The sequence below is a fragment of the Erpetoichthys calabaricus genome, chromosome 6, assembly GCF_900747795.2.
Source record: "Erpetoichthys calabaricus chromosome 6, fErpCal1.3, whole genome shotgun sequence".
In the NCBI taxonomy this organism is placed as follows: domain Eukaryota; kingdom Metazoa; phylum Chordata; class Cladistia; order Polypteriformes; family Polypteridae; genus Erpetoichthys; species Erpetoichthys calabaricus.
Window position 1 is genome coordinate 14882959 of NC_041399.2, and position 26668 is coordinate 14909626.

Here is a 26668-nt window from a genome sequence, read left to right on the forward strand (position 1 = left end):
ATAAAACTGAGATATGACTTTGACACAAGTATTCAGAGCCCCCTTTGCTATGGTGCATCGTATTCTATTGATCATCGTTGAGACGTTTCTACACCTATCTGGAGTCCACCTGTGGTCAATTTGATCGATTAGACTGATTTGGGAAGGCACACACCTGTCTGTAGAAGGTCCCACAGCTGACAATGTGTGTCATTGCAAAAACCAAGCCACGAGGTCAAAGGAGTTGCCTGCAGAGCTCAGATACAGGATTGTTTCACAGCAAAGATCTGGAGAAGGCAACAAAAAAATAATCGGCAGCACTGAAGGCCACCAAGAGCACAGCTCCCTTCATAGTTCCAAAATGAATGATGCCCCGAGCAACCACAACACTGTCTACAGTAGAGCTGGTCAGACTGAGTAATCATGGGAGAAAGGCTGTGGTAAGAAATTGACCAAGCATCCTGTGTGGAGATGGGGAGAAACTTGCAGACTAACCACCACCATTGCAACACCCCAATAATTTCAGCTGTTTGGCACAGGACACATGAAAGCCCGCTTAGAGAGTTGGGCAGAAAGGCCAAAAAGAATCTTCAAGTATGAGAAAAACGAGATTCTCTGGTCTGATAAAAACAACTTTGAACTCTTTGGCCTCAATTCTAAGCATCATGTCTGGAAGACACCAAGCCGTGCTCATCACTTGTACGATACCATTCCAATGGTGAAGCATGGCGGTGGCATCAGCATCATGCTGTTGGGTTGTTTTTCAGTAGCAGGCACTGGGAGTCTACTCAGGGTTGAGACAAAGCTGAATTGGAACAAAGTATGGAGATATCCCTAATGAAAACCTGCTCCAGAGTGCAGAGTGGACCACACACTGGGCTCAAAGTTCACCATAAAACAGAACAACGACACCTAAGCACAAAGCAGAATGGCTTTGAGACAACTCTGTGAATGTTCTTGACTGGCCCAGCCAGAGCCCAAACTTGCACTAAGTGAAACACATCTGGAGAGACCTGAAACCAGCCGTGCACTGACCTGACAGAGCTTGAGAGGACCTGCAAAGAAGAATGGCAGAAAAATTCCTAAATCCTGGTACACCAAGCTTGTTGTGTCATACCCCAGGAGACTCCAGGCTAGAATGTCTGCTGAAGGGGCAGCAATTAAAGACTGTAGGCAGTCAATGTATACACAGAGTGGTGGCTCTGAGGTTAGGGATTTGCACTGGCAATTGGAAGGTTGCTGGTTTGCCAAAAGTGACTCTACTTTGTTGGGCCCTCGAGCGAGACCCTTAACCTGCAATTGCTCCATCCTGGGTATAACGTTAATCTGTATCTAGCCCTGCTGGTAGTCCCTCCGACCTGCTGGGGAATCCTGGAGGTTGGTGGCAGAATTGGTACTCCAGCCACCATAAAGAAAACCTCACCCTGTTCCACTCCATCTGAACTAGCGTGGTGCTGAGGTGTCACCCATTGCATGGTTGCACTTGGGTCCTAATCTGGGATCCTGAATTGGTTTGTCATGTGGTGGATGCGGCAGCATGTGCTCTTAACCTCTTTGGTGAGTGAATTGAAATTAGTGGTAACAAAATTAATTCAAAATAGAAAGTGTGAGTGGACTTACAATTTCTTTTTTTTAAATGAATGTATTTTCTTCATCGTCTTTCAGCTGCTCCCATTAGGGGTCACCACAGAGGATCATCTTGTTCTGTCACACCCATCACCTACATGTCCTCTCTCACCATACCCACACAGGCCTTCCTCTTTTCCTCTTACCTGGCAGCTCTATCCTTAGCACCCTTCTCCCAATATACCCAGCATCTCTCCTCTGCACATGTCCAAACTAACGCAATCTCGCCTTTCTGACTTTGTCTCCCAACCGTCCAACCTGAGCTGACCCTCTAATGTCCTCATTTCTAATCCTGTCCATCCTCGTCACACCCAATACAAATCTTAACATCTTTCACTCTGCCACCTCTGTCTCCTGTGCCATCTCCAGCCCATATAACATAGCTGGTCTCACTACCATCCTGTAGACCTTCCCTTTCACTCTTGCTGATACCCATCTGTCACAGATTACTCCTGACACTCTTTTCCACCCATTCCACCCTGCCTGCACTCTCTTTTTCACCTCTCTTCCACAATCCCCATTTCTCTGTACTGTTGATCCCAAGTATTTAAACTCCTCCACCTTCGCCAACTCTACTCCCTGCATCCTCACCATTCCACTGACCTCCCTCTCATTCACACTCATGTATTGTCTTGGTGGTCCTACTGACCTTCATTCCTCTCCTCTCTAGAGAATACAGTATCTGCACCTCTCCAAGGTCTCCTCAACCTGCTCCCTACTCATCTTCTTCTTTCAGCTTCTCCCGTTAGGGGTTGCTACAGCGGATCATCTTCTTCCACATTGTCCTGTCCTCGTCATCTTGCTCTGTTACACTTGTCACCTGCATGTCCTCTCTCACTACATCCATATATCTTCTCTTAGGTCATCATCTTTTCCTCTTCCTTGGGAGCTCTATCTTTGACATCCGTTTCCCAATATACCCAGCATCTCTCTTGCTTTTCTGACTGCAGGTCCGACATTGTGGTCAGCAGCACAGGAGCGCTACACGGGACTGTACTTTCTCCGGTCCTGTTCAGCCTATATACATTGGACTTCCAATACAACTCGGAGTCCTGCCACATGCAAAAGTTCGCTGACAACACTGCTATCGTGGGCTGCATCAGGAGTGGGCAGGAGGAGGAGTATAGGAACCTAATCAAAGACTTTGGTAAATGGTGCGACTCGAATCACCTACAAAACCAAAGAGCTGGTGGTGGACTTTAGGAGGCCCTGGCCCCTCATGGACCCTGTGATCATCAGAGGTGACTGTGTGCAGAGGGTACAGACCTATAAATACCTGGAGTGCAGCTGGATGATAAACTGGACTGGACTGCCAATACTGATGCTCTGTGCAAGAGATGACAGAGCCAGCTATACTTCCTTAGAAGGCTGGCGTCCTTCAACATCTGCAATAAGATGCTGCAGATGTTCTATCAGACAGTTGTGACGAGCGCCCTCTTCTACGTGGTGGTGTGCTGGGGAGGCAACATAAAGAAGAGGGACGCCTCACGGCTGGACAGACTGGTGAAGAAGACAGGCTCTATAGTAGGCACGGAGCTGGACAGTTTGACATCTGTGGCAGAGCGACGGGCACTGAGCAGGCTCCTGTCAATCATGGAGAATCCACTGCATCCACTGAACAGGATAATCTCCAGACAGAGGAGCAGCTTTAGCGACAGACTGAGGAGATCGTTCGTCCCCCACACTATGCGACTCTTCAGTTCCACCCCTTGGGGTAAACAGTAACATGCAAAGTTACTGTCTGTTATACCTGCATTGTTATCACTCTTTAATTTAATATTGTTTTTTATCAGAATGCTGCTTCTGGAGTATGTGAATTTCCCCTTGGGATTAATATAGTATCTATCTATCTATCTATCTATCTATCTATCTATCTATCTATCTATCTATCTATCTATCTATCTATCTATCTATCTATCTATCTATCTATCTATCTATCTATCTATCTATCCATCCATCCATCCATCCATCCATCCATCCATCCATCCATCCATCCATCCATCCATCCACCTACCTACCTACCTACCTACCTACCTACCTACCTACCTACCTGAGCCGACCCTCTAATGTCCTCATTCCTAATCCTGTCCATCCTTGTCACACCCAATGCAAATCTTAACATCTTTAACTCTAAATAAAGGAATATCTGAATATTTACGTCAATGTGGTATTCTGGTGTAGTGAGTGTTGCTTTATGTGGTTGTTTAAAATGAATTTAAATGATTTTAACATAAGGCTTTAAAATGTGTCAAATGGGGTCCAAATAGTTTCTGATGGCACTGTATAGTTTTCTATACATTCATTAGATCAGATATGCTTTACATTATTATTACTTGTATTGTTACATTTACTTGCAGAGGCTGTATATTTTATTTCATGTTTCAAGGATTGTGTGTTTATCATTATTTTTGATTAAACAAATCCATCCAGACATTACAAAACTCTCTTAATCCATTTCTAGGGCATCAGGGGACTTCTGCCTGTTATCCTGTCAGCACTGGGTACAAAGCAGGAATCCGATCTGGAAGGAATGCCAGTCCATCACATGGCACACATGTGTACTGTAGGTCTCAGATTTGTTTAAGTCTGCTCATACATATTTATTATGTCTTAAATTTGTTCAAGTCTTCTCATACATATTTAAAATAGTGTCTCCTGACAATAATAACAATATTTATTTATTTTGAGACTAAAGTGACTCTATGAATAGCATTAAATCCGTCCATCTGTCCATTTACTAAGCACAATTCATCCTAAGGAGTGTTACGGGATGAATTAAATCCACCCATTCATTTTCTGAACACACTTATGGCACACGGCACGCATGTTTATGTCTTACAGACAAAAAAATTTGTTTTAGGTTGTTCATACATATTTAACCTTGTGCCGTATGAAAATAATACCACAGAGAAATGTATTATCTATGATAATTTTGATATAAATAGCATTACAAAACATCTGCTCATTATCTAAATCTGTTTATTCAGAGCAGAGCCACGAGGAAGGTGGAGCCCATCCCAGCAAGAACTGGGCACAAAGCAGAGACAATCCCTGGTCGAGGCACCAGCCCACCACAGGGTGAACACACTGGCGCATACACACATATTTAGCACCCCCAGTTGTCCCCCCATCCCCCCAAGTTGCACATCTTTGCACTGTGGGTGGAGACTGAAGACCCCAAGGATAAAACACCTGAACGTGGGGAGATCATGCAAAGTTCATGTGGGGCGTACCAGGGACTTGAGCCCTGCTCTCCTTGTAGTGAGGCAGCAGCACCATTGTGCCACCCCATATGAAAGCATCATCATCATCTTTATTATTATTATTATTTTTACTAATACATTTACTTGCCAATGCTGTATATTTTATTCCAAGATTCAAGGACAGTGTGTTTATTAATATTTTTAGATTAAAGGCACTGTAAAACAATCCATCCAGATATTATCAAACCCACTTAATCCATTTCTAAGGTATCAAGGGGCTTCTGCTTATTATCCTCTCAGCACTGGGTGCAAGGCAGGAACCTGTTCTGGAAGAAAGGCCACTTCATCACAAGGCACACATTTCTAGAAAGAAATGAATTTGTTTTAGGTTGTTCATACATATTCTACATAGTGTCTTATGAAAATAACACCACAGGGAAATCTATTTTCCTATTAATATTTAGAGAAGGAAGCCACAATATAAATAGCATTACATCCATCTGCCCATTTCCTAAACCTACGTATTCAGAGCAGGGCAGTGGGGAAGCTGGAACCCATCCCACCAGAATCGAGCACAATGGCAGAGACAATCCCTGGATGGGACACCAGCCTATCACAGGGTGAACACACTGAGAAATATCAGGGGCCAATGTAGCATCACCAGTCCCCCAAAACGTGCATGTCTTTGCACTTTAGGAGGAAACGGGAGCACCCTGAGGATACAGATCCTAACATGGGGCAAACATACAGACTCCATGTGAGGGGTACCTGGGGCTTGAGCGCTCATCTCCTTGTAGTGAGGCAGCAGAATCACCAATGTGCCATTTTGCCACCCCAAAAGAAAGCATTATTATTATTATTATTATTATTATTATTATTATTATGCATCAACATTAATCAGGTCAAACATGCTTTAAAAGGAAAATATTATTTTATTACTACAACATATTTGCTTGCAGATGCTATATATTTTATTTTCAGATTCGAAGATAGTGTGTTTACTATTTCAACATTCAAGAATAGTGTTTATTAATGTTTTTGTAAAATAAATCCATCCAGATATTACCAAACCCACTTAATCCATTTCTAGGGGGCTTTTGTTTATTACCCTGCTAGCATTAGGTGCCAGGCAGGAGCCCATTCTTAAATTCTGGAATGAATGCCAGCCCATCACATGACATACTTGTGCATTTCTCTTTTGTTTTACGCTGTAAAATTGTGTCCTGTGACAATAATAGCACATAATTTGAGATGAAAGTCCCTCCATGAATAACATTAAAACATCCACTCATTTATCCATCCATCTTCTAAACACATTTCATCCAGAGCAGGGTGGCAAGATATAGCATTAAATCCATCCATTCATTTTCTAAACCTGCTTATCCAGAGCAAGGCAATGGGGAAGCTGGAACCCATCCCACCAGAATCGAGCACAATGGCAGAGACAATCCCAGGATGGGCCACCAGCCCATCACAGGGTGAACACACAAACAAATATCAGGGGCCAATTTAGCATCACCTGTCCCCCCAAGGTGAATGTCTTTGCACTTTAGGAGGAAACGGGAGCACCCTGAAGATACAGATCCTAACATGGGGCGAACATACAGGGTCCATGTGGAGGGTACCTGGGGCTTGAGCTATCGTCTCCTTGTATGAGGCAGCAGAATCACCAATGTGCCATTTTGCCACCCCAAAAGAAAGCATTATTATTATTATCTATACAGTATATATAATTCACTAAGTCTATGGCAAGACAGAGCCACGCCCACCAACTCACAGAGCCCCGCCCACCAAAAATTCACTAAGCGGCCGACCATGGCACGCAAGACAGAGACCATCGGATACGCACGACAGAGCCCCGCCCGCCAACTCTAACCCTCCTCCCGAGTCCACCCTCGCTCTCGAGGCACGCAGCACCTCATCAAACACCACCTCAGTCGCTTTCGTCTCTGCTACAGTCTACATGCACCTCTGAGCCACGTTGACTTTTCATTGTTCTTTTCGGTTCCGGCTGCTTTTCTATATATAATCCACCAAGTTGCCCGACCATGGGATACGTACGCACGCAAGACAGAACCCCACCCGCCAACTCTAACCCTCCTCCCGCGTCATGGGGTACACACGCTAGAGCCTCGCCTGCCAACTCTAACCCTCCTCCCGCGTCATAGGATACGCACGACAGAGCCTCATGTGCCATCACGCAACACCTCACGACAGAGCCCCGCATGCCAACTCTAGCACTTACTGTCGCCGGTTGCATTAACAAGTAACCTTTGTGGCGTCACATGCATGCACTTACACTGACGACAAATATGACAGCTTTGCCTCATGAACAAGATTTCACAAGACGGGAAAAACGGAACACCTACAACATTACCTTCACATTGTTTTCCTTTTATTTCTGATCCCGTTCAACAACTATGTGGCGACATCGACTTAACTGTGACTCTGGAACAACTCAGAACGCGAGCTATATTAAGCGTCACCAATGAAGACTCGCTACACCTTAATGAACAGGTACTGAAACTTATCCCTACCAACGAAGTAACTTTCATCAGCGTTGACTCCATCGTCACAGACAATCCCACACATCATCTCTCATTCCCCGAAGAATTTCTTAGCAGTCTTACTCCCACTGGCATGCCTCCACATAAACTCAAACTTATAATTGGTTCTGTCGTCATGCTTCTCAGAGACCTCATGCCAGCAAGAAGTCTCTGTAAAGGCACTAGACGGACTGTTACCAGCATTCACTGCAATGTACTGGCGTGTAAAACTATCGCAGCTGCTACCTCACAAACTGTCCTTATTCCCCGGATTTCCCTGACCCCATCAGATTGAAATTTGCCTTTTACTTTTACACACAGACAATTTCCTATTAGATTGGCCTTTGCAATGACAATTAATAAGGCGCAGGGACAAACTTTCACAAAGATATGCCTGTATCTGCCAGAACCAGTTTTCAGTCATGGACAATTGTATGTTGCTCTCTCCAGAGTTCCATCTTTTCATTCACTCACAGTCGTATCCTCAAATCCACCCCATTTGGACAACTGTGTCATTCAGGAAGTGTTCACCCATCAATACATAATTATGCAGCGTATGCTATGCAGCGGGTTGGCTAGTTATTATTATTATGCATCCACATTAATCAGGTCAAATATGCTTTAAAAGGAAAATATTATTTTATTACTACAACATATTTACTTGCAGATGCTATGTATTATATTTCCAGATTTCAAGAAAGTGTGTTTATTATTTTATTTCAACATTCAAGAATAGTGTTTATTAATGTTTTTGTAAAATAAATCCATCCAGATATGACCAACCCCACTTAATCCATTTCTAGGGGGAATTTGTCTATTATCCTGTCAGCATTGGGTGCCAGGCAGGAGCCCATTCTTGAATTCTGGAATGAATGCCAGCCCATCACATGACACACTCATGCATTTCTCTTTTGTTTTACGCTGTAAAATAGTGTCCTGTGACAATAATAGCACATAATTTGAGATGAAAGTCCCTCTATGAATAGCATTAATACATCCACTCATTTATCCATCCATCCATCTTCTAAATACACATCATCCAGAGCAGGGTGGCGAGATATATTGTAGCATTAAATCCATCCATTAATTTTCTAAACCTGCTTATCCAGAGCAAGGCAATGGGGAAGCTGGAACCCATCCCACATGGCACAGACAATCCCTGGATGGGACACCAGCCTATCACAGGGTGAACACACTGAGAAATATCAAGGACTAATGTAGCATCACCAGTCCCCCCCAACGTGCATGTCTTTGCACTTTAGGAGGAAACGGAAGCACCCTGAGGATACAGATCCTAACATGGGGCAAACATACAGACTCCATGTGAGGGGTACCTGGGGCTTGAGCGCTCATCTCCTTGTAGTGAGGCAGCAGCATCACCAATATGCCATTTTGCCACCCCAAATAAAAGCATTATTATTGTTATTATTATTATTATTATTATTATTATTATTATTATTATTATTATTATTATTATTATTATTATTATTATGCATCCACGTTAATCAGGTCAAACATGCTTTAAAAGGAAAATATTATTTTATTACTACAACATATTTGCTTGCAGATGCTATATATTTTATTTCCAGATTCCAAGATAGTGTGTTTATTATTATTTTATTTCAACATTCAAGAATAGTGTTTATTAATGTTTTTGTAAAATAAATCCATCCAGATATTACCAAACCCACTTAATCCATTTCTAGGGGGCTTTTGTTTATTATCCTGTCAGCATTGGGTGCCAGGCAGGAGTCCATTCTTGAATTCTGGAATGAATGCCAGCCCATCACATGACACACTTGTGCATTTCTCTTTTGTTTTACGCTGGAAAATAGTGTCCTGTGACAATAATAGGACATAATTTGAGATGAAAGTCCGTCTATGAATAACATTAAAACATCCACTCATTTATCCATTCATCTTCTAAACACACTTCATCCAGAGCAGGGTGGTGAGATATAGCATTAAATCCATCTATTCATTTTCTAAACCTGCTTATCCAGAGCAGGGCAGTGGGGAAGCTGGAACCCATCCCACCAGATTCGAGCACAATGGCAGAGACAATCCCAGGATGGGCCACCAGCCCATCACAGGGTGAACACACTGACAAATATCAGGGGCCAATTTAACACTTGTGCATTCCTCCTTTGTTTTCCGTTATAAATAGTGTCTTGTGACAATAATAGCACATATTTTGAGATGAAATTATGAATAGCATTAAAACATCCACTCATTTATTCATCAATCCATCCATCCATTTTCTAAGCCCACTTATCCAGGGTAAGGATATGGGGAAGCTGGAGCCTATCCCAGTAAGCTTTGGGTACAAGGCAGGAACAATGCTCGGCTGGGGTGTTAACACATCACTGGGTGAACACACACACACACACACACACACACAGACACACCCACTAGACCTAATTTAGCATCACCAATCCAGCTAACCTGCAAATCTTTGGACTTTGAGAGGAAGCCAAGAGCACCAGGAAACTCACATGGACACAGAGAGAGACTGGAAACTCCATGCTGGATGTATCTAGGCCTTGAGCCCTGGTCTCGTTGTGAAGCAGCAGCGCTACCACTATATCTCCGTGCCACCCAAGCATTAAATAGGATGACTTAATTATGGTAATTAGTACACAATTTGTTTTTAAGGAAATATTTTTAGAGGCATTAAAATGATACATAGGCCGTGCACTGTAATCTTTCATTTATTACAAGATAACATGCTTCATGTTACGATATGAATAAAGATCTCAAAAGTTTCTCATTTCTTATAAAGTAAATACATTTCTATTACGACACACAAACTTTATAGTAATCTTGTGTTTTTATGAAATTAGATGCATTTCCTGCTCGAAATTCTACCCAGGGAATCCCCCTCAATCCCACACCCACGCGACCACATTTTGCTGTTCGATGGATTAAGGGGGTACAGCAGGACTCACGTTCTGGGAGGTGGACTGTGAAGATGTTACGTCAATGATGCGGGGCTTTTCAATGATCCGTGCCGTGCGGCTGCCCTTCTCTACAATTCCTATGATCCAGGCCTGGTGGCCTTTGCCATACCTTGGAGACTTTATCTCGGCGCAGAAACGAGCGGCCTGCTCACGAGGCAGACAGATGAGCAGGCCGCCGGACGTCTCCGGACACATGCCGTGCACTAAGCCAAACATTTCTCCACGGGCTTTACTCACGGCAGCCATCTTGGCGATTACAGGGAGATTATGAATGACGAATGACACTTCGTTCCTTTGCTGCCGGACCAGGTTCTGCGCATGTCCCAAAATCCCAAACCCCGTGATATCCGTTGCTGCATGGGCATTGAAGATGTGCATCAAGTTTGCTGCTGTCCGGTTTAGTCTATCCATGTTGGTTATCGCCTCCTGATATGCCAGCTCGACCTCTTCCTCCGTTACCACCAGCTTAATTTTATTCCATTTTTCAGGATTATCCAGCCACTGGTGAACTGCAACAGCGACCTGTGTCCCCAAGGGCTTTGTTAAAACGAGAACATCTCCAGGGACAGCATTGTCTGGCATAATAAAGCAGTTGGTCTGGCATACGGTGGTTGCCACACCACCTACAAGAATCCATGGATTTAAAATGGTGTGGCCTCCAGTTATTGTTGTTCCAGCCTTTTCTGCCACATCCTTATATCCCTTGATGATCAATGGAATGATTTTGTCTCTTTCCTTTCCTGTCATTTTATTACTCACCCCCAGGAGCATTAACATGCTATCACATTTGGTGACCCCTACAGCATATAGGTCACTTAGGACATTGGCACAGGCAATGCGACCCATCATGTAAGGGTCATCAACAATCGGATAAATGAAATCAGTCGTCTGGACCAAAGAAAGACCTCTGTGTCTAAGGGGAACGACGCAAGTATCCATTCCAATTCCCAGTCTCGGCATACCAGGTCCAAAAAACAGGTCGTCTTCCTCAAAACGGCTTTCTTGTAGATTTTCTAAATATTGCTGCAATATATGCTGAGGCACCTTGCAACCCATCTCCCGTATTTCTGAAAACTGAGTCAATGCAAACTTTCTCTCAGGTTGGTAACTCTCCGCATTTAGCAGTCGAGAGGCCATTTCATTGACAATAGCTTCTACCGCTGCCCAAACCTGATGTCTGTGCAGAAGACCCTTCTCACCAAAAAGGCTACGTCTGCCAACTGTAGTGTCCAGTGCTGACATCTCAAAAGAAGAGCATAAATAGACTGGCACTGTCATGGCATGGCTAACATGTTTATTAGTCACCTCCTACCTCTAGCATTTCAACGCTGCAGCCTTCCTAATTTCTTTAAAGTGAACTTACCCACAATTCCAAGCTCCACATTTGAATGACTTAGCATTCAGCTTACCATGCATATTTAATTAGGAATGACAAACTGTGTTTTGTAGACTCCTCCAAATGGAGTGTATTGATAGATTATGAACAAACTAGGTGGCCTGGCGATGCTATAGGATTCTCCTGCCGTGTGCCTGGTCATTTCTAGGTTTGATTCCAGCTGTCCCACGATTCTCCTCTGGGTAAGTGGGTTTAGGAAATGGATTGATGGATAGTGGACGAATAACACGTTAAAACAAGCCTGAAAACTTGTGAGGGTGGCACAGTGGTTAGCATTGCTGTCTTGTAGCTGTTGGCAATTGAATTCACTCGTAGTCTACACACTGTCTGTATTGGCTTTGTTCTTGGTGTTTGGTGACTTGATGTGTGCAGCAAGCTGCTGGAAATGTTCTACCAGTCAATAGTTGCCAGTGTGGTATTCTATGCTGTAGGCTCCTGGGGAAGCAACCTGAGTGAAAAATGTCTGAACAGACATATCAGGAGAGTCTGCTCCATCACAGGGTGAACACTGGACATGCTGGAAGCTGTTATGGGAAAATTGGAAGCCATCATGAAAAATCCCCTTCAGGAGGCGCTATCACTAACCCAGGGATCTCAAACTTTAGTCCTGGAGGGCCCCAGTGGCTGCAGGTTTTCATTCTAACCCTTTTCTTAATTAGTGATGTTTTTCTGCTAATTAACTTCTTTTGAATTCATTTTAATTGACTTGATTTTTTAAGACTTGTTTCCCTGAAATTCTTCATTGTTCCTCAGAATTGCTTTATTTCGTTCCTTAAATGGCACCCAAACTAAAATGAAATGTGACGTGAGTGAGCCAACAGAACACCAACTAAGTCAAGGCCTCAAACTCCAACCAATTTCACTCCAACCAGTTTCTTAATTAGGCACCGATTCTTGTCGTTAATTAAATCCGTTCTTTAATTCCATGGCTTGTTGCTGCTCTCATTGTACAAGAACAGACATTTCTGAAATTGTTGATTTTCTCTTTTCCAAGAGTGCTGGTGAAATGTTTTAGGGACCTGAGCAGATTGGCATTCCTGAGACCTTTGCCTTTCTTTATTTTCAGATATTGTATGATGGACACAGTTTACTGGTCATGTTTTTCTTCATTTTGTACCTCATTATTGTTTGGCAGCTAATTAAGGAAAAAGAAACAGTTAAGGGGTCTTAGTCTTCAAAAGCAGGTCAATTAAAATTACTTCAAAAGAAGTTAATTTAGCAACAAAAGCGGGTCACTAATTAAGAAAAGGGTGAGAATGAAAACCTGCAGCCACTGGGGCCATCCAGGACTGGAGTTTGAGATCCCTGCTCTAAGAGTACTTTTAGCCACAGGCTCCTTCCACCATGGTGTAGCACCTCTTGGGGTCTTTTCTGCCCACTGCTATCTGGAAATATTTGTTTATTGATTGATTAATTGATTGGCTGTTTTATTTGTTCTTGGCTGTTTTATTTGTTCTGTGAGTCTGTATACTTTGTTATGCTTCTGCTACTGTGTGCCCCTTGGGATTCTTCTTCTTCTTTCGGCTGCTCCCATTAGGGGTTGCCATAACGGATTATCTTCTTCCATATCTTTCTGTCCTCTGCATCTCGTTCTGACACTCCCATCACCCTCATGTTCTCTCTCAACACATCCATAAACCTTCTCTTAGGCCTTCCTCTTTTCCTCTTCCCTGGCAGCTCTATTCTTATCATCCTTCTCCCAATATACCCAGCATCTCTCCTCTGCACATGTCCAAACCAACGCAATCTCGCCTCTCTGACTTTGTCTCCCAAACGTTCAACTTGAGCTGACCCTCTAATGTCCTCATTTCTAATCCTGTCCATCGTCGTCACACCCAATGTAAATCTTAACATCTTTAACTCTGCCACCTCCAGCTCTGTCTCCTGCTTTCTGGTCAGTGCCACCGTCTCCAACCCATATAACATAGCTGGTCTCACTACCGCCCTGTAGACCTTACCTTAAAACATTAATCTAAACTAATCTAAAATGACCCTTTAATTTCAAAATGGTCTATATTCATTACAATTCTAAAGCACAAAATAATCGATTGCATGAGAACTGTTTGCTTATTCCACTACTGCTATTCCTCATACAAGTAATCATCTAAAGATGGCACACTGGTAGTAATTGCAGTCATCAGCTTTCAGGGGCTTAATTAACTTCCATTGCTGCTGAAAAGCTGCAAGTTGTTAACCCATTTCTTATTCCCTGACAAAGTAAAATGAATTTTCTATAACTCTAAAAATTACATTATGTTTCAGTTTTTGGAAGTTTTCATATTTTAATTTAGCTATCTTGACACTGATTAACAAAAAGAAGGACTCCTTAATGTCAAAGTGAAGACCAATCTGTGCAAAGTGGTCTAAATAAAGTAGAAATATAAACCAACAAAATAAATTCTCATCAGTTTTCACTCCTTCAAGTCAGTATTTAGCAGCCACAACGGCCTTGAGTCTGTGTGCATTGGTCTCCCTCTATCAGCTCTGCCATTTTTCTCAATTCATGTTCTTTACCAAACTGCTCAAGCTCTTTCAGGTGTCATGGAGCTTGTGAGTGAACAGCCTTTATCAAGTCCAGCCACAAATTCTGAATTGGATTGAGATCTTCACTCTTACTTAGCCATTCCAGGATGGTAACATTGTTGTTTTGAAGCCATTCCTGTGACGTATTTGCTTTATGCTTGGGCTCATTGTCTTGCTGGAAAACAAGTCTTGTCCCAAGGCACAGGTTTCGTGCAGACTGCATCAGGTTTTCCTCCTTTGCAGTGTTGGTTCTTCTTTCTTTTTCAAGACCTCTGCAATTCACCCTGACTGATGACAGCTCATTCTTGCATAATCAATGCTTGGAGTTTGTCAGAATTGATGGGTTTTTGTTTGCCCACCTGCCTCTTGAGGATTGACCACAAGCTCTCAATGTGATTAAGGTCTGTGGAGTTTCCTGGCCATGGACCCCATATTTCGATGTTTTGTTCCATGAGCCACTTAGTTTTCAGTTTTGCCTTATGGCCCAGTGCTCCATCTGCTGGCAAAGGCATTGTTGGTCACCAAACTGTTCTTGGATGGTTGCGAGAAGTTGCTCTCGGCAGATGTTTTGGTCACATTCTTAATTCATGGCTGTGTTCTTAGGCCAAATTGTGAGTGAGCCCACTGACTTGGCTAAGAAGTAACCCCACATGACATGAATGGTCTAAGGATGCTTTACAAAGTTATTGTCTGTCTGTTTACCTGCATTGTTATCACTCTTTAATTTAATATTGTTTTTTATCAGTATGCTGCTGCTGGAGTATGTGAATTTACCCTTGGAATTAATAAAGTATCTATCTATCTATCTATCTATCTATCTATCTATCTATCTATCTATCTATCTATCTATCTATCTATCTATCTATCTATCTATCTATCTATCTATCTATCTATCTATCTATCTATCTATCTATCTATCTATCTATCTATCTATCTATCTATCTATCTATCTATCTATCTATCTATCTATCTACTGTTGGCATGATACAGGACCGATGGTAGCGCCGCTCACCTTTTCTTTTTCTCAGATGCCCCAAACAATTGGAAAGGGGATTCATCAGAGAACATGACTTGACCCCAGCAGTCCTCAGTACCTTTTGCATAATATCAGTCTGTCCCTGATGTTTTTCTCGGCTTCTTTGCTTCCCTTCTTGACACCCACCAGGCCGTCCTCCAAAAGTCTTCACCTCACTCACACCTGCCTGCTGCCATTCCTGAGCAAGCTTTGCACTGGTGGTGCCCGCAGCTGAATCAACTTTAGGAGACGGTCCTGACACTTGCTGGACTTTCTTGGGCACCCTGAAGCCTTCTTCACAACAGCAGTGGAAATGTTTTTTTTGGGATGAAGTTCATTTTCATGGCAAAGAGGGACTTTGCAATTAATTGCAATTCATCTGATCCCTCTTCAGAACATGCTTGTGTAGATGGAAATTACCATCATAGAAACTGAGGCAGCAAACTTTGTGAAAATTAATATTTGTGACATTCTCAAAACTTTTGGCCACAACGGTATAAAAACAAAGACAACAAGAACCACATTCCTCTTGTTGTCACCTATAACCCACATCTTGAAGCGATTCGAAAAATTATAAAAGAACTTCAGCCAATGCTAAACAATGATGCAACGCTGAAAAATGTGTTTCCAGGACCACCCACCAAACCTGCAGCAACTAAATGTCTGAAGCTCCCTAAGTGAACCAACAGAAAATGGCACATCTCTGTGCTTACAGAGAAGATATAAAACATGTGCTTACATTTATGATATAGATTGTGTAGTTATGCCACACTGCTGGCTAGAACATCGCATAAAGGGATTGTTTTCCTGCAGATCATCTAATGTAGTCTACCTCATTCTCTGTATGAAATGTCCTGACACTGCACGCTATGTAGGAAAAACACGCCATAAAATGAACTCACACAGGTTCCACATTAAAGTGGCAACACAGATGTTCCTGTAGCGGCCCACTTCAGCAGCCATGGACACTGTGAGAGGAACTTTAAAGTCCCAGTGCTTATGGGCAACTTCAGAACACAGCAAGAGAGAAAAGAACGGGAATATAAACTCATGCTAAAATTGAATACATTACAACATGGTGTGAACAGAGACAAGAGTTTTACAGCCAGATATGAGGATTGCTTGCATCTCTTGGAAAGACATAGACAACCTGACTACTGATCCACATTGTATTGAAAAACTCATCAGAAACTTCTAAAGACTTTGTTGGACAGTTAACTTATTCAAAGATCTTGACTAGACATTGTTCTCCTCTCTTGCTAAATGAATCTTAGTTTGAAGAGGTCTATTAATTTTTTTACATCTGAGATGTCTCACTTAAAGGTTTTCTAATGCTGTATCTGTCCTGGTGTCTATATAAACACAGGGAACTCTGGTTTCTGAATTACACAAGGGGGCTTCGCCCCCTGCTCGCTTCGCTCGCCTACCCCCGGCGTTTTGAACCCGTGCCCGCTGGGCAGCTACGTGTCCGGATGACGCACGTTTAATACGGAGCGTTTGCCCGTATCATTCTGGAGTCCTCCACCGGTAATACAGAGCTTCGTCCGTACTATTACGTGGTGCATTGTGGACTACTGCGGACCCCGTAGTTTTTCTCGTTTCAGTTTGTATCTGTGGTCAGTTGAGCTCATGTTTTTCAAGCTTTTGAATTATGTCTTCATTATCTGTAACCTGCTGTCCATGTGCGTGGTCCCCTTGTTCAACCTGTTTATGACGTTTTACTTTCCTTTCTACTCTGTCTTTAATTTCTGACCGTGCTTTATTCTGGTTTTGTTTCAATGACACTTGGTCCGTGGTGATTATATGTAAAGGAGGCAGTCTAATTTTCCCCTTTTGACAACAACGTGTAAATTCATTATTTGTATTGCCAGTTGTTTCTTCTGGGAAGTTAAGTGAATGACAATGATTGCAAATAACATTCATTAATCCCAATGAATTTTCCTCAATAGTGGACTCATTATTGAAGGCGTTGTCAGCCAACTGTCTGACACGCGAGCTCTTTCGGTTTGTAATCGTGCTTCTTTCGATGTAGCATTTTGACCCGCGCGCTGAATGCGTCTATGTTCATTGTGTCTGTCCATTTGGGCACGTCTCTGTAACGGTGTCACTTGTGCTTTCCTTTTTTCGATCCTTGACATTTTCTCTCCCGGTGTTTCAGAAGCGCGTTTTATGCGCCGTTGTCTATTTTCTTGTTTCTTTCGTGTACGTGTGTTTGTTCCCGTTATCCTTTCCGAATCGTTTTGTACCCGTGAGCGTGTATTCATGACTTGTTTCTTTCTCAGCATGCGAAATATGGATAAGTAATAAGGATGATCGCACTCACTGTTAATATGTATCCTTTTCTGCAGTTGAACGGTTAATAGTGCTTTATTGAAAGGACATACACCTATGCTGACACCTATGTCGACACCTATGCTGCCTAGTGTGAAGGTGCTGACGTTCACTTTCGAATATGTGGCTTTGGGTGTCACTTCTTATGGATGTGTGGGGGGGATCGTTGTTGCGCGAGCGTTTTGTTTCTTTTTGTGTTCCTGTGTCTTGTTTGAATCCCCCTCTTTGTGTGTGTCCCGTCCCTTGCTTGTAGGGTCTGTGGGGTGGTTTTGTGTTCTTTTTTTTGGTCTTCCATGGGCTTGTTGAATCCCCCTCTTGGTGTGTGTCCCGTCCCGTCCCGTCCCGTGCCTGTAGGGTGGCGGGGGTATGGTCGTGCCTTGCTATTGTGCGCTCGTCTGTTCTTTTTTTTTTTGGTGTGTTTAGTTTCGTGTGCAATGTGTTTCGTGCTTTCCCCTCGTTTGAGTACTCTTTTATGTGCCTTTTCCTTATTTTGGTGCTTGTTGAGCCTCATTTTTGTGACTCCTTTCTGTATGTGCTCACTCCTGTTTTCTGTGCTCTTGTCGGACTCTTTTTGCGCCTGCGTCTCTCGCGGACCCTCATCCGCCTCTCTCGCCCTCTTTTGTCTGCCTTTCTCGGGTCCTCAGCCGACTCTCGCGGACTGTTTGTTGCGCCGGCGCAGTACGTCTTTTTGCAGCTACGGCCCATGGCCGGATGTGCCTGCGTCCATCATCCGCTTTAGCATTCTCGGTTAGTAATATGGATTCTCGGTTAGTAATATGGATCTTGGCTGAAGAAGGGGCCTGAGTTGCCTCAAAAACTTCCATACTGTAATCTTTTTTAGTTAGCCAATAAAAGGTCTCATTTTGCTTGACTTCTCACTTGTTGTGGTGTGAAATTTTGTATATAAGTTGATAAATATTTTATGTCTTTATTTGTAAGTTAGACAAAGCAATGTAATATTAGTGTTTCATTAGTGAGAAGCATTCATGTTTACCCCATTAGGACTAAGTCAGGATAGTGAATTTTACGACAGGGTTGGAGGAAGTGCCTAAAACCAGTTTGGCAAGCAGGACTCTCTCAACCAACTCCCTGCAAGGAAGCCAACTATCTAGCTGGCAAGCATCACCTTACCAAATGGTATTGGGGGTAGGCGTGAAACCCATTGTGTCACACCAGAATTCTGTTGGTCTAAAGTTGCCTGATTGGTTTTAAATCAGAAGCCATTAAGTACCACGACGCCCTATTGGCTGTATGGTTTGGACAAAGAGTCCATAAATTTGCTTGCTTTACCTCTCCCTGTTCTCTCACCATCGTGATGAAGGAGCATCATCATCATGATGAGTTCACCATGAACTGAAATGAAGACCAAACTGAAGAGCACAGCTCAGCAGCCATATTGAGACAGAAGGCAGAAGAAAGCTGACCAAAACTGAGGACTTAACTAGAGACATTTAAAGAAACAAACAAGTCTGTGTGCCACCTGCAACTAAACATCAGTATTTATCAGGTTGTATGGTTGCCAATATTCACTTGTCCATCCATCCATTATCCAAACCACTATATCCTAACTACAGGGTCACGCGGTCTGCTGGAGCCAATCCCAGCCAACACAGGGCACAAGGAAGGAAATAAACCCTGGGCAGGGCACCAGCTCACCACAGGGCACACACACACACACACTCGGGACAATTTAGAATGCCTTTGGACTGTGGGAGGATACAGGGAGAACATGCAAACTCCAAAGAGGGAGGACCCGGGAAGCGAACCCAGGTCTCCTAACTGCGAGGCAGCAGCACTAATCACTGCGCTACTGTGCCGCCTATATTCACTTGTACTTTGCTTATTGTTAATATTTATGAATATTATCAATAATACAATATTTAAAGTATAACTTAACTCCTGCTTGTCTTTTACTACACCTAATTGCCTGAGGTTATAGATGTAGAAGGGAAGGTGAGGAAAAGTTATAGAGTACAATGCCTTATAAACAGTGGCAAGTCTGTGAGATTTGAGGCCTTCTGACAAAGGCTACACATTAATAATATAAAAGGGGAAAGTAGAGTAATAGAGAACTCCATAACTCCATACAACACCCTAGTACTGCACATCCAAAATAAAAGGCAAGGTGAGAAGGAGAAACAAAGGAGAGATAGAAGATAGAAGAGACAGAGACAGAGGCACAGAGAGATGCTCAGTGCATGTTGACATTTAATGTAGTTATGGCTCCAGGAAAGAAGCTGTCCCTGAGTCTGTTTGTCCTTGATTTGATGGACCTGTAGTGCCCACCAGGGGTCAACAGGTCAAACAGGAAAAGGCAGAATGCGAGGGGTCCTTCATAATGTTTTTACAAGTCTTGTAGGGAGGGTAGAGAGCAGCTGACAATCTCCGGAGCTGTACTGATGACACGTTGAAGTCCTCTCCTGTCTGCTCAGTACACAGTAGCTTCTGTAACACACTGTGACACAGGAGGTCAGCACGCTCGCTATATCTTCTGTCCATTGTCTGTGATCTTTTGCCCGTTTTAACCTAATCCTTTTAATTTGCCAGCTTCAGATATGGCTTTTTCTTTGAAACTCTGCCTCTAAGGTCAGCATCCCTGATCTTGTCAGTGAGTTTGGTGTGCTCAAGAAGGTGATGCACAGACGGCCTGCACTGGGTTGTTTCCAGCCTTGACTTTCTTTACTAGCTGTACAATGTGGACTCAGAAAATGGATGGATAGGTAGATTGTAAAACCTGCAATGTCTTTGTGTGACATGAAGCCTGTTTGATACATCCATGTGTGGTAAGCTGAAGTCCGTGGCTTCAATTAAAAAATCACCACACTCGCGGCTTAAGGAGAGGGTGTGGGAGTGTGGCTGGAGCGGTTCCAGGGCGCGACGAGGCACAGACATTTCCTCAACTAAAGTGCGCAGGTGAGGAATTGTCCGTGCTCGTAATTAATGCCGGGAGCTGCTAATCACCACACCTGTGCCATGTCCCCACGTGTAAAAGGAACAGTGTGAGTGCGAGAAGGGGGAAAAATAGAAATGAAAAGGAACCGAGGTTAAAAGGTGGCTGAAAAGCAGTTTCAGTGAGGACAATCCAGCCACCTAGAAGGGAAAGGAAGCATGAACAGGGACCCCACGAAGGAGCGCAGGTTGTGGCGCTCTAGGGGGCTGGTTGGCCTGGAGTGGGGCAAGCATGCCGGATGTCCCCCCTCCCCAGGGATCTGAGGTATGACTGTGGGTACTTGAAGGATGATGGGAGGAGTGCCGACTTCAGACGTTCTGGCTGCGCTGTGAGGATGCAGCCAAGACGAGGGTCAGTGGATGAAGTTCGTGGCTGCTGAGTCTCCGCCGGCTGTACGAGTGATGGGTGAGACAGGGAGATGACGAAGGAGGTGGGCTGGGATCTGAAGGAACCAGTGACCTCTGCTTGTAATGGATTTATTAATTGTGCTTTTATCTCCCACTATTCACTTGTTTTTATGGATTACTAGGGGGCCTTGCCCCCCCGCTCACTTCGCTCGCCAACCCCCCGGCCTGCGCTATGCGCCAGCCACTTCACATCTCTTCCACTCATGTATGTGAATTTCATCTTTTATTTCTCCTGGATACGCATCTTCATTGGGAAGAAACACCACCTTTCCTTGATGGCAACACAAATTAGACGATCTACAAGTCTCTGACTTAAAGTTTAAAGCAGAACAAAATCTACATACTTCTGTCATATCACCTACATTTATATATTCAATCTATTTTCACTGTTCCGTAATATTTTCCGTTTGTTAGCGCTAATGCAATCTTTACTATTAGTTTTTTGAGACTTTCCAATTTTAGTACTTTCATTATCACTAACCTGCTTTGCATGTGTGTCACGCCAACGTTTTTGAACCTCTTTACAACGTTCTACTTTGTCTTCTACTCTTTGTCTTTTATTTCCAACCCCGCTTGGAGCTGAGAGTGCAGGAACTGTGTCTGACAATAGCATTCACATGAATGAGAAGTGATTGGACTGTGGGCATGGTGGTAAATGTTTGAGAGGAGAGCAGGACTTGTAAAAATCTCTTGGCAATACGTCTTGTCTCCAGGGACCTGAAATTATCTCTCATGGGAGTTGAAATTATCTCTGAGAAAGCCTCGTCCCAGGATTTCCTGTTATAATAGAGAGATTTATTCATGGACGTTGTCCAAGCACAGCACAGTGGACAATGTTTTTGGTTTTGTTTTGATTTTGTTTTTTTAATAAAAACACGGAACACTTTTAACACCATCCCCATGCTCTGTGTGTGATATGTCCCCATCTGTCAGCTCATTCAGTCATAACTATTGACGGTGTTGGGTTTGAGAGGCTCCCAAATATGAAGATGGAGCATGGAGGAGGGGACCCTCATTGTCTCACCATGTAAATGTGAAAAGCCAAATTTGTTCAGAGTTTGGGTAGCGGAGTCCATCAGGGTTGTGTCATGTTTGTGTCCTAGTTGGGGGCTAGGAGTAGCATCATTGATGTTGTCTTCTTTGCCTTGTCTGGCTGTGAACTTCAGAATGCATTTGAGCGATTTACTGGCGAATTTGAAGTGGCTGGGATGAAGATCAGCATCTCCAAGATTAAGGACAAGGTTCTCTTATGGATAAGAGTGGATTACTCTCTCCTGGTTAGTGGGCAGAAGTAACTGCCCTTAGTGGAGGAGTACAAACCAGAGCGCACATTAAGATCTCAAGATGCCGGTTTGCTTCTGATCCCAAGGATTAATAAAATAATAGTGGGAGGTTGAGCTTTTAGTTACAGGGCCCCTAAACTGTGGAATGGTCTGCCTGCTACTATAAAGAGGTACCCCTTCGTTCTCAGTTTTCAAATCCCGGCTGAAGACTCACTACTTCAGTTTAGCATACCCTGACTAGAGCTGCTGATCAGCTGTACAGACTGCATCTCTGTTGTAAGTCATTAGCACTAAAACATAAGTAATATAATAGTTATAATTTGTTACTAACCCTCACCTATTCTGTTTCTCTTCTCGGTACTCAAATGTGGCACTTGGTGCCACTGCCCACCTGCCAAGTTATTTTGCCTTCCTAAGGTAAAGTCATCTCTGATGGAGGATTGTGGGAATCGTCTGGTCGAGGGGTCCTTTCATTGGATTGACTGGTCCAGTGCTGACTCAGCTGTGGATTGGCCAATAGGGGGAGGCAACTTGATGGCCAAGGTCTCCAGGACTCTAAGCAAATCCAAATCATATTAAGTGATATCTTCTACTGTTAAATTCTGCTCTGTACATGTAATATTTTTATTTTACTATTATACTGTATTGAGGATTACTTGTGTTTTGTTCTGTGTATTGTATTGTATTGACACACACTGCACACTCAACGTACCTGGAAAGGGGTTTCTCTCTGAACTGCCTTTCCCAAGGTTTCTTCCATTTTTTTTTCCCTTTTGGGAGTTTTTCCATGTCTTCTTAGAGAGTCAAGGCTGTCAAGAGGCAGTGCCTGTTAAAGTCCATAGCGGCACTTCTTGTGTGATTTTGGGCTATGCAGAAATAAATTGTATTGTATTCAGGCATCTCAGGATCTTGTTCACGAGTAATGAAAAAAGGGAATGTGAGATAGCAGGGGGCCTGCATGCACTGTGGTGGCTTTACATGTTGATCTACATTAAATTATTGTCCTAACCTATGGTCATGAGCTGTGGATGACAACTAAAAGAATGAGATCGTGAGTACAAGCAGCAGAAATGAGGCTTCTTTGCAGGGCCACCTGGGCTGACACTCTGTGAACGGTAAGAAGCTCAGTGGTTTGGGAGAGCCTCAGAGTAGAGTCACTGTTCCTCTAGATCAGCGTTTCTCAACCTTTTAAGTTTTTGTGACCCGAATTTTCATAACAGTTTTAATCGCGCCCCCTAACGTTTTTTTGAAACCCTAATAAAATTTATTCCTATATTTTTTGCTGCCGATACACCACTACAAGGTTAAAATTTTCCTACGAATAGCGAAATTACACCACATATGGCAACATTCAGGGCGCGCCCCACAGTTTGAGAACTGCTGCTCTAGATTGTGAGGAGCCAGTTGAAGTTGTTTGGGCAGATCATAAGAATTCCACAAGAGTGGTTCCCCCTAGAACTGCTCTGGGCAGGTCCCTGTGACAGTGTGGGTCCTGATCCAATGCTCCCTCTTTTCAGTTTTGGGATCCTCTCGAACCCCTGCACCGTCGATAGATGAGATGAGCTATGCAATAAGGACACCATACAAAGCGAGGGGAAGGTGCCAAAGTGTGAAGTGCTTTTCTATAAACACAAATCAAAACAGTGTTCAGATAAATAGTGCAGTGCTCAAAGATAATCCATAAAATCAGGTGAAAAGTGGAGGTTAAAATACAACAAAAACAAAGCCTTTAAAACGAGGTTAAAACCATGGCAGGAAGTTGTCCTTTAAGAAAAAACCTGGTGCCTTCTCCCTTTTAACTGGCTGCTCCCCTACTTATCCCATACGGGCCTGGCAGCAAGGGGGTCGCCCTATGAGCAGGTGCAGCTGGCCTTCCTCTGGTCTGGTTGCCTTCCATCCCCTGGCTATGTACAGCTATCTCACCAGATGGAAACTTTGGTCCCCAGCGACCAGGGCGCTCACAGTGGGGCTCTCCCTCCCAAGCCTCCTCGACCTCTGCTGCTTTCTGCGGAGAGCCGTCCATAATCCTGGTCACTCCTGCTCCTCTGAAACGCTCAGCAGGAGTGACCTAATCCATCCGCCCCGAGTGTCGGCCAAACACTCTTCCAGGGCTCTGCTCCCAGCTTCCTGCATTCACCAGCGAGCCTGCATTCTCTCTCGCTCGCTCGCTCCCACACTGGCTTTTACAGCCTCCTGCCTCCTCTCCTTAACCCCCATCATCTATTCTTTGTCCTTTCTTTATTTCTTCCCTCTGCAATCGCGTTTCTCCTTTTTGTAATGGGGACATACCACAGGTGTGGCGATTAGCAGCTCCTGGCATCAATTAAGGCCACGGGTAACCCCACACCTGTGCACTTAAGAGCGGAAACGTTATTGCACCCGGGAACTACCGTATATACTCGCATTTAAGTTCTCCCGTGGAAAAGTCGCGGCTTGATTGTACTGTATAATTTCTGGTATTTTATAATGTCAGTTGTATAAGTCAAATATGGAAAACTCATGCTATTGGTCCAAGAGATTATGTTATGCTAACACCCACCTGAGAGAGTAACCACGGAGCACACTGCCTTCGTCTTCTATGTATAATAATAATAATAATACTAAATTTTATTTATATAGTGCCTTTCCCATGCTCAAGGCGCTATGTATTGTGCCTATGTGACCACACGGTAATACCCGAACTATTATGAAGCGACGTCTGCACTGATTTGTGTTTTTTGTATCTCATACACCTTTATCGTAAGAGCATCCCTTATCTACGATGAAGTGTTCGATCAGAAGAAAATATCAAAGTCAAAGTCAAAGTGAACTTTATTGTCATCTCAACCATATACAAGTATACAGATAGACGAAATTGCGAAGCTCAGGGTCCACAGTGTAACAACATGACGTGCAACTAATAATTTAAAAATAGAATTATAGAAGCAGATGTAGTTTTAACATGGCAATCAGGGGTGTAGCACAGAAATCTGGGCCCTATACATAAGCAGTCTCTGTGGGCCCCTTCTTCTCAAAAACAAACTTTTCATTCCAGTCTTTGAGGCCCCCACCCCCAGTGTACCCTGGGTAATCATTACCCTTGTTTCTCCCTACTGTGACGGCCATGATGGCAGTAAAGTTCAGAGTTGCCGGTTGCCACCACCTATCCTAGCATCGTTGTAGGAAAGTAGGAACCAAAACTGGACGAGGCATCACAGGACACAGTAATGCACATGTCCACCCTCGGTCATGTTGGGCCAACTTAGAGTAACTAATCAACCTGATGTGCTTATCTTTGGTAGAGTTTGGTGGTGGGTCAGTGATGGTCTGGGGAGGCATATCCATGGAGGGACACACAGAACTCTACAGGCTAGACAATGGCACCTTGACTGCCATTAGGTATCAGGATGAAATCCTTGGACCCATTGTCAGACCCGATGCTGGTGCAGTGGGTCCTGGGTTAGTCAGAAAGAGCTACAATCTGTAGGTGGGGACAGATAAGTCTGGGTTGACCTGTTTGGCCAGATGCCACCGTGACCCTCAACAAGAAAAATGAGATAGAGATAGCAGCGGGTCAAGCAGATGTATTTTTAACATGGCAATCAGGGGTGTAGCACAGAAATCTGGGCCCTATACATAAGCAGTCTCTGTGGGCACCTTCCTCTCAAAAACAAACTTTTCATTCCAGTCTTTGAGGCCCCCACCCCCAGTGTACCCTGGGTAATCATTACCCTTGTTTCTCCCTACTACGACGGCCATGATGGCAGTAAAGTTCAGAGTTGTCGGTCACCACTACCTATCCTAGCATCATTGGAGGAAAATAGGAACCAAACCTGGATGAGGCATCACAGGACACAGTAATGGAAATGCTCACCCTTGGTCATGTTGGGCCAACTTAGAGTCACTAATCAACCTGATGTGCTTATGTTTGGAATGTGACCAGAAAACTAAATATAGCATATGCTTAACAGAAGCCAGTCATTTCAACATAAAAGCTGCTATTTTGTTCTGCACTGTTCACACTTGTCTAGCAAATGTACAGTAAGAGTAACTGAAACCTCCGTAATTTTATAGCCTTGAAACTTGCTAAGCATGATTGACAGTAGTCAATCCTTAGGGTCACCAAGAGTGAGAGTCTGCTCTTAATGGCCACTACTATCCCCTTCCAGCTGATAACCTAATTTCTCAAGTTCAATCCCACTTCACCAACAGCTTTTCGATGTTCACGTGAGGAATGAAGAAGATACCTGGAGGGGAACAGACCGCCTGATCTGATTCTGAATGGTGGGCTGCTACTGGATGTCTGAGCTAGTCATGTGATTGTCCATATCAAAGAGAGATTTATGAAATAGCTGAGGTTTGTTTCACAGATTTGTAGCAGTCACAAGGCACTCAGACTCTCACTGTTTAAAAAAATGTATTTAATTTATCAGAATGGACCCATGTCTGGCTCAGCATACACACACACCC

At 43.6% G+C, this 26668-nt stretch overlaps 1 protein-coding gene across 1 annotated transcript; it reads right to left on the minus strand.

The window, feature by feature from the left end:
* Positions 1–10219: 10219 nt before the first annotated feature.
* Positions 10220–11492, minus strand: LOC114653861 (selenide, water dikinase 1-like). The gene has a single exon (XM_051929283.1). The coding sequence runs from the start codon at positions 11449–11451 to the stop codon at positions 10279–10281; it is 1173 nt and encodes a 390-aa protein (XP_051785243.1). The 5' UTR covers positions 11452–11492; the 3' UTR covers positions 10220–10278.
* Between the last annotated feature and the right edge of the window lie 15176 nt (positions 11493–26668).

Bases quoted from the DNA above. Each gene is read 5' to 3' on its own strand.
- LOC114653861 (XM_051929283.1), bottom strand. From the start codon at position 11,451: ATGGCCTCTCGACTGCTAAATGCGGAGAGTTACCAACCTGAGAGAAAG.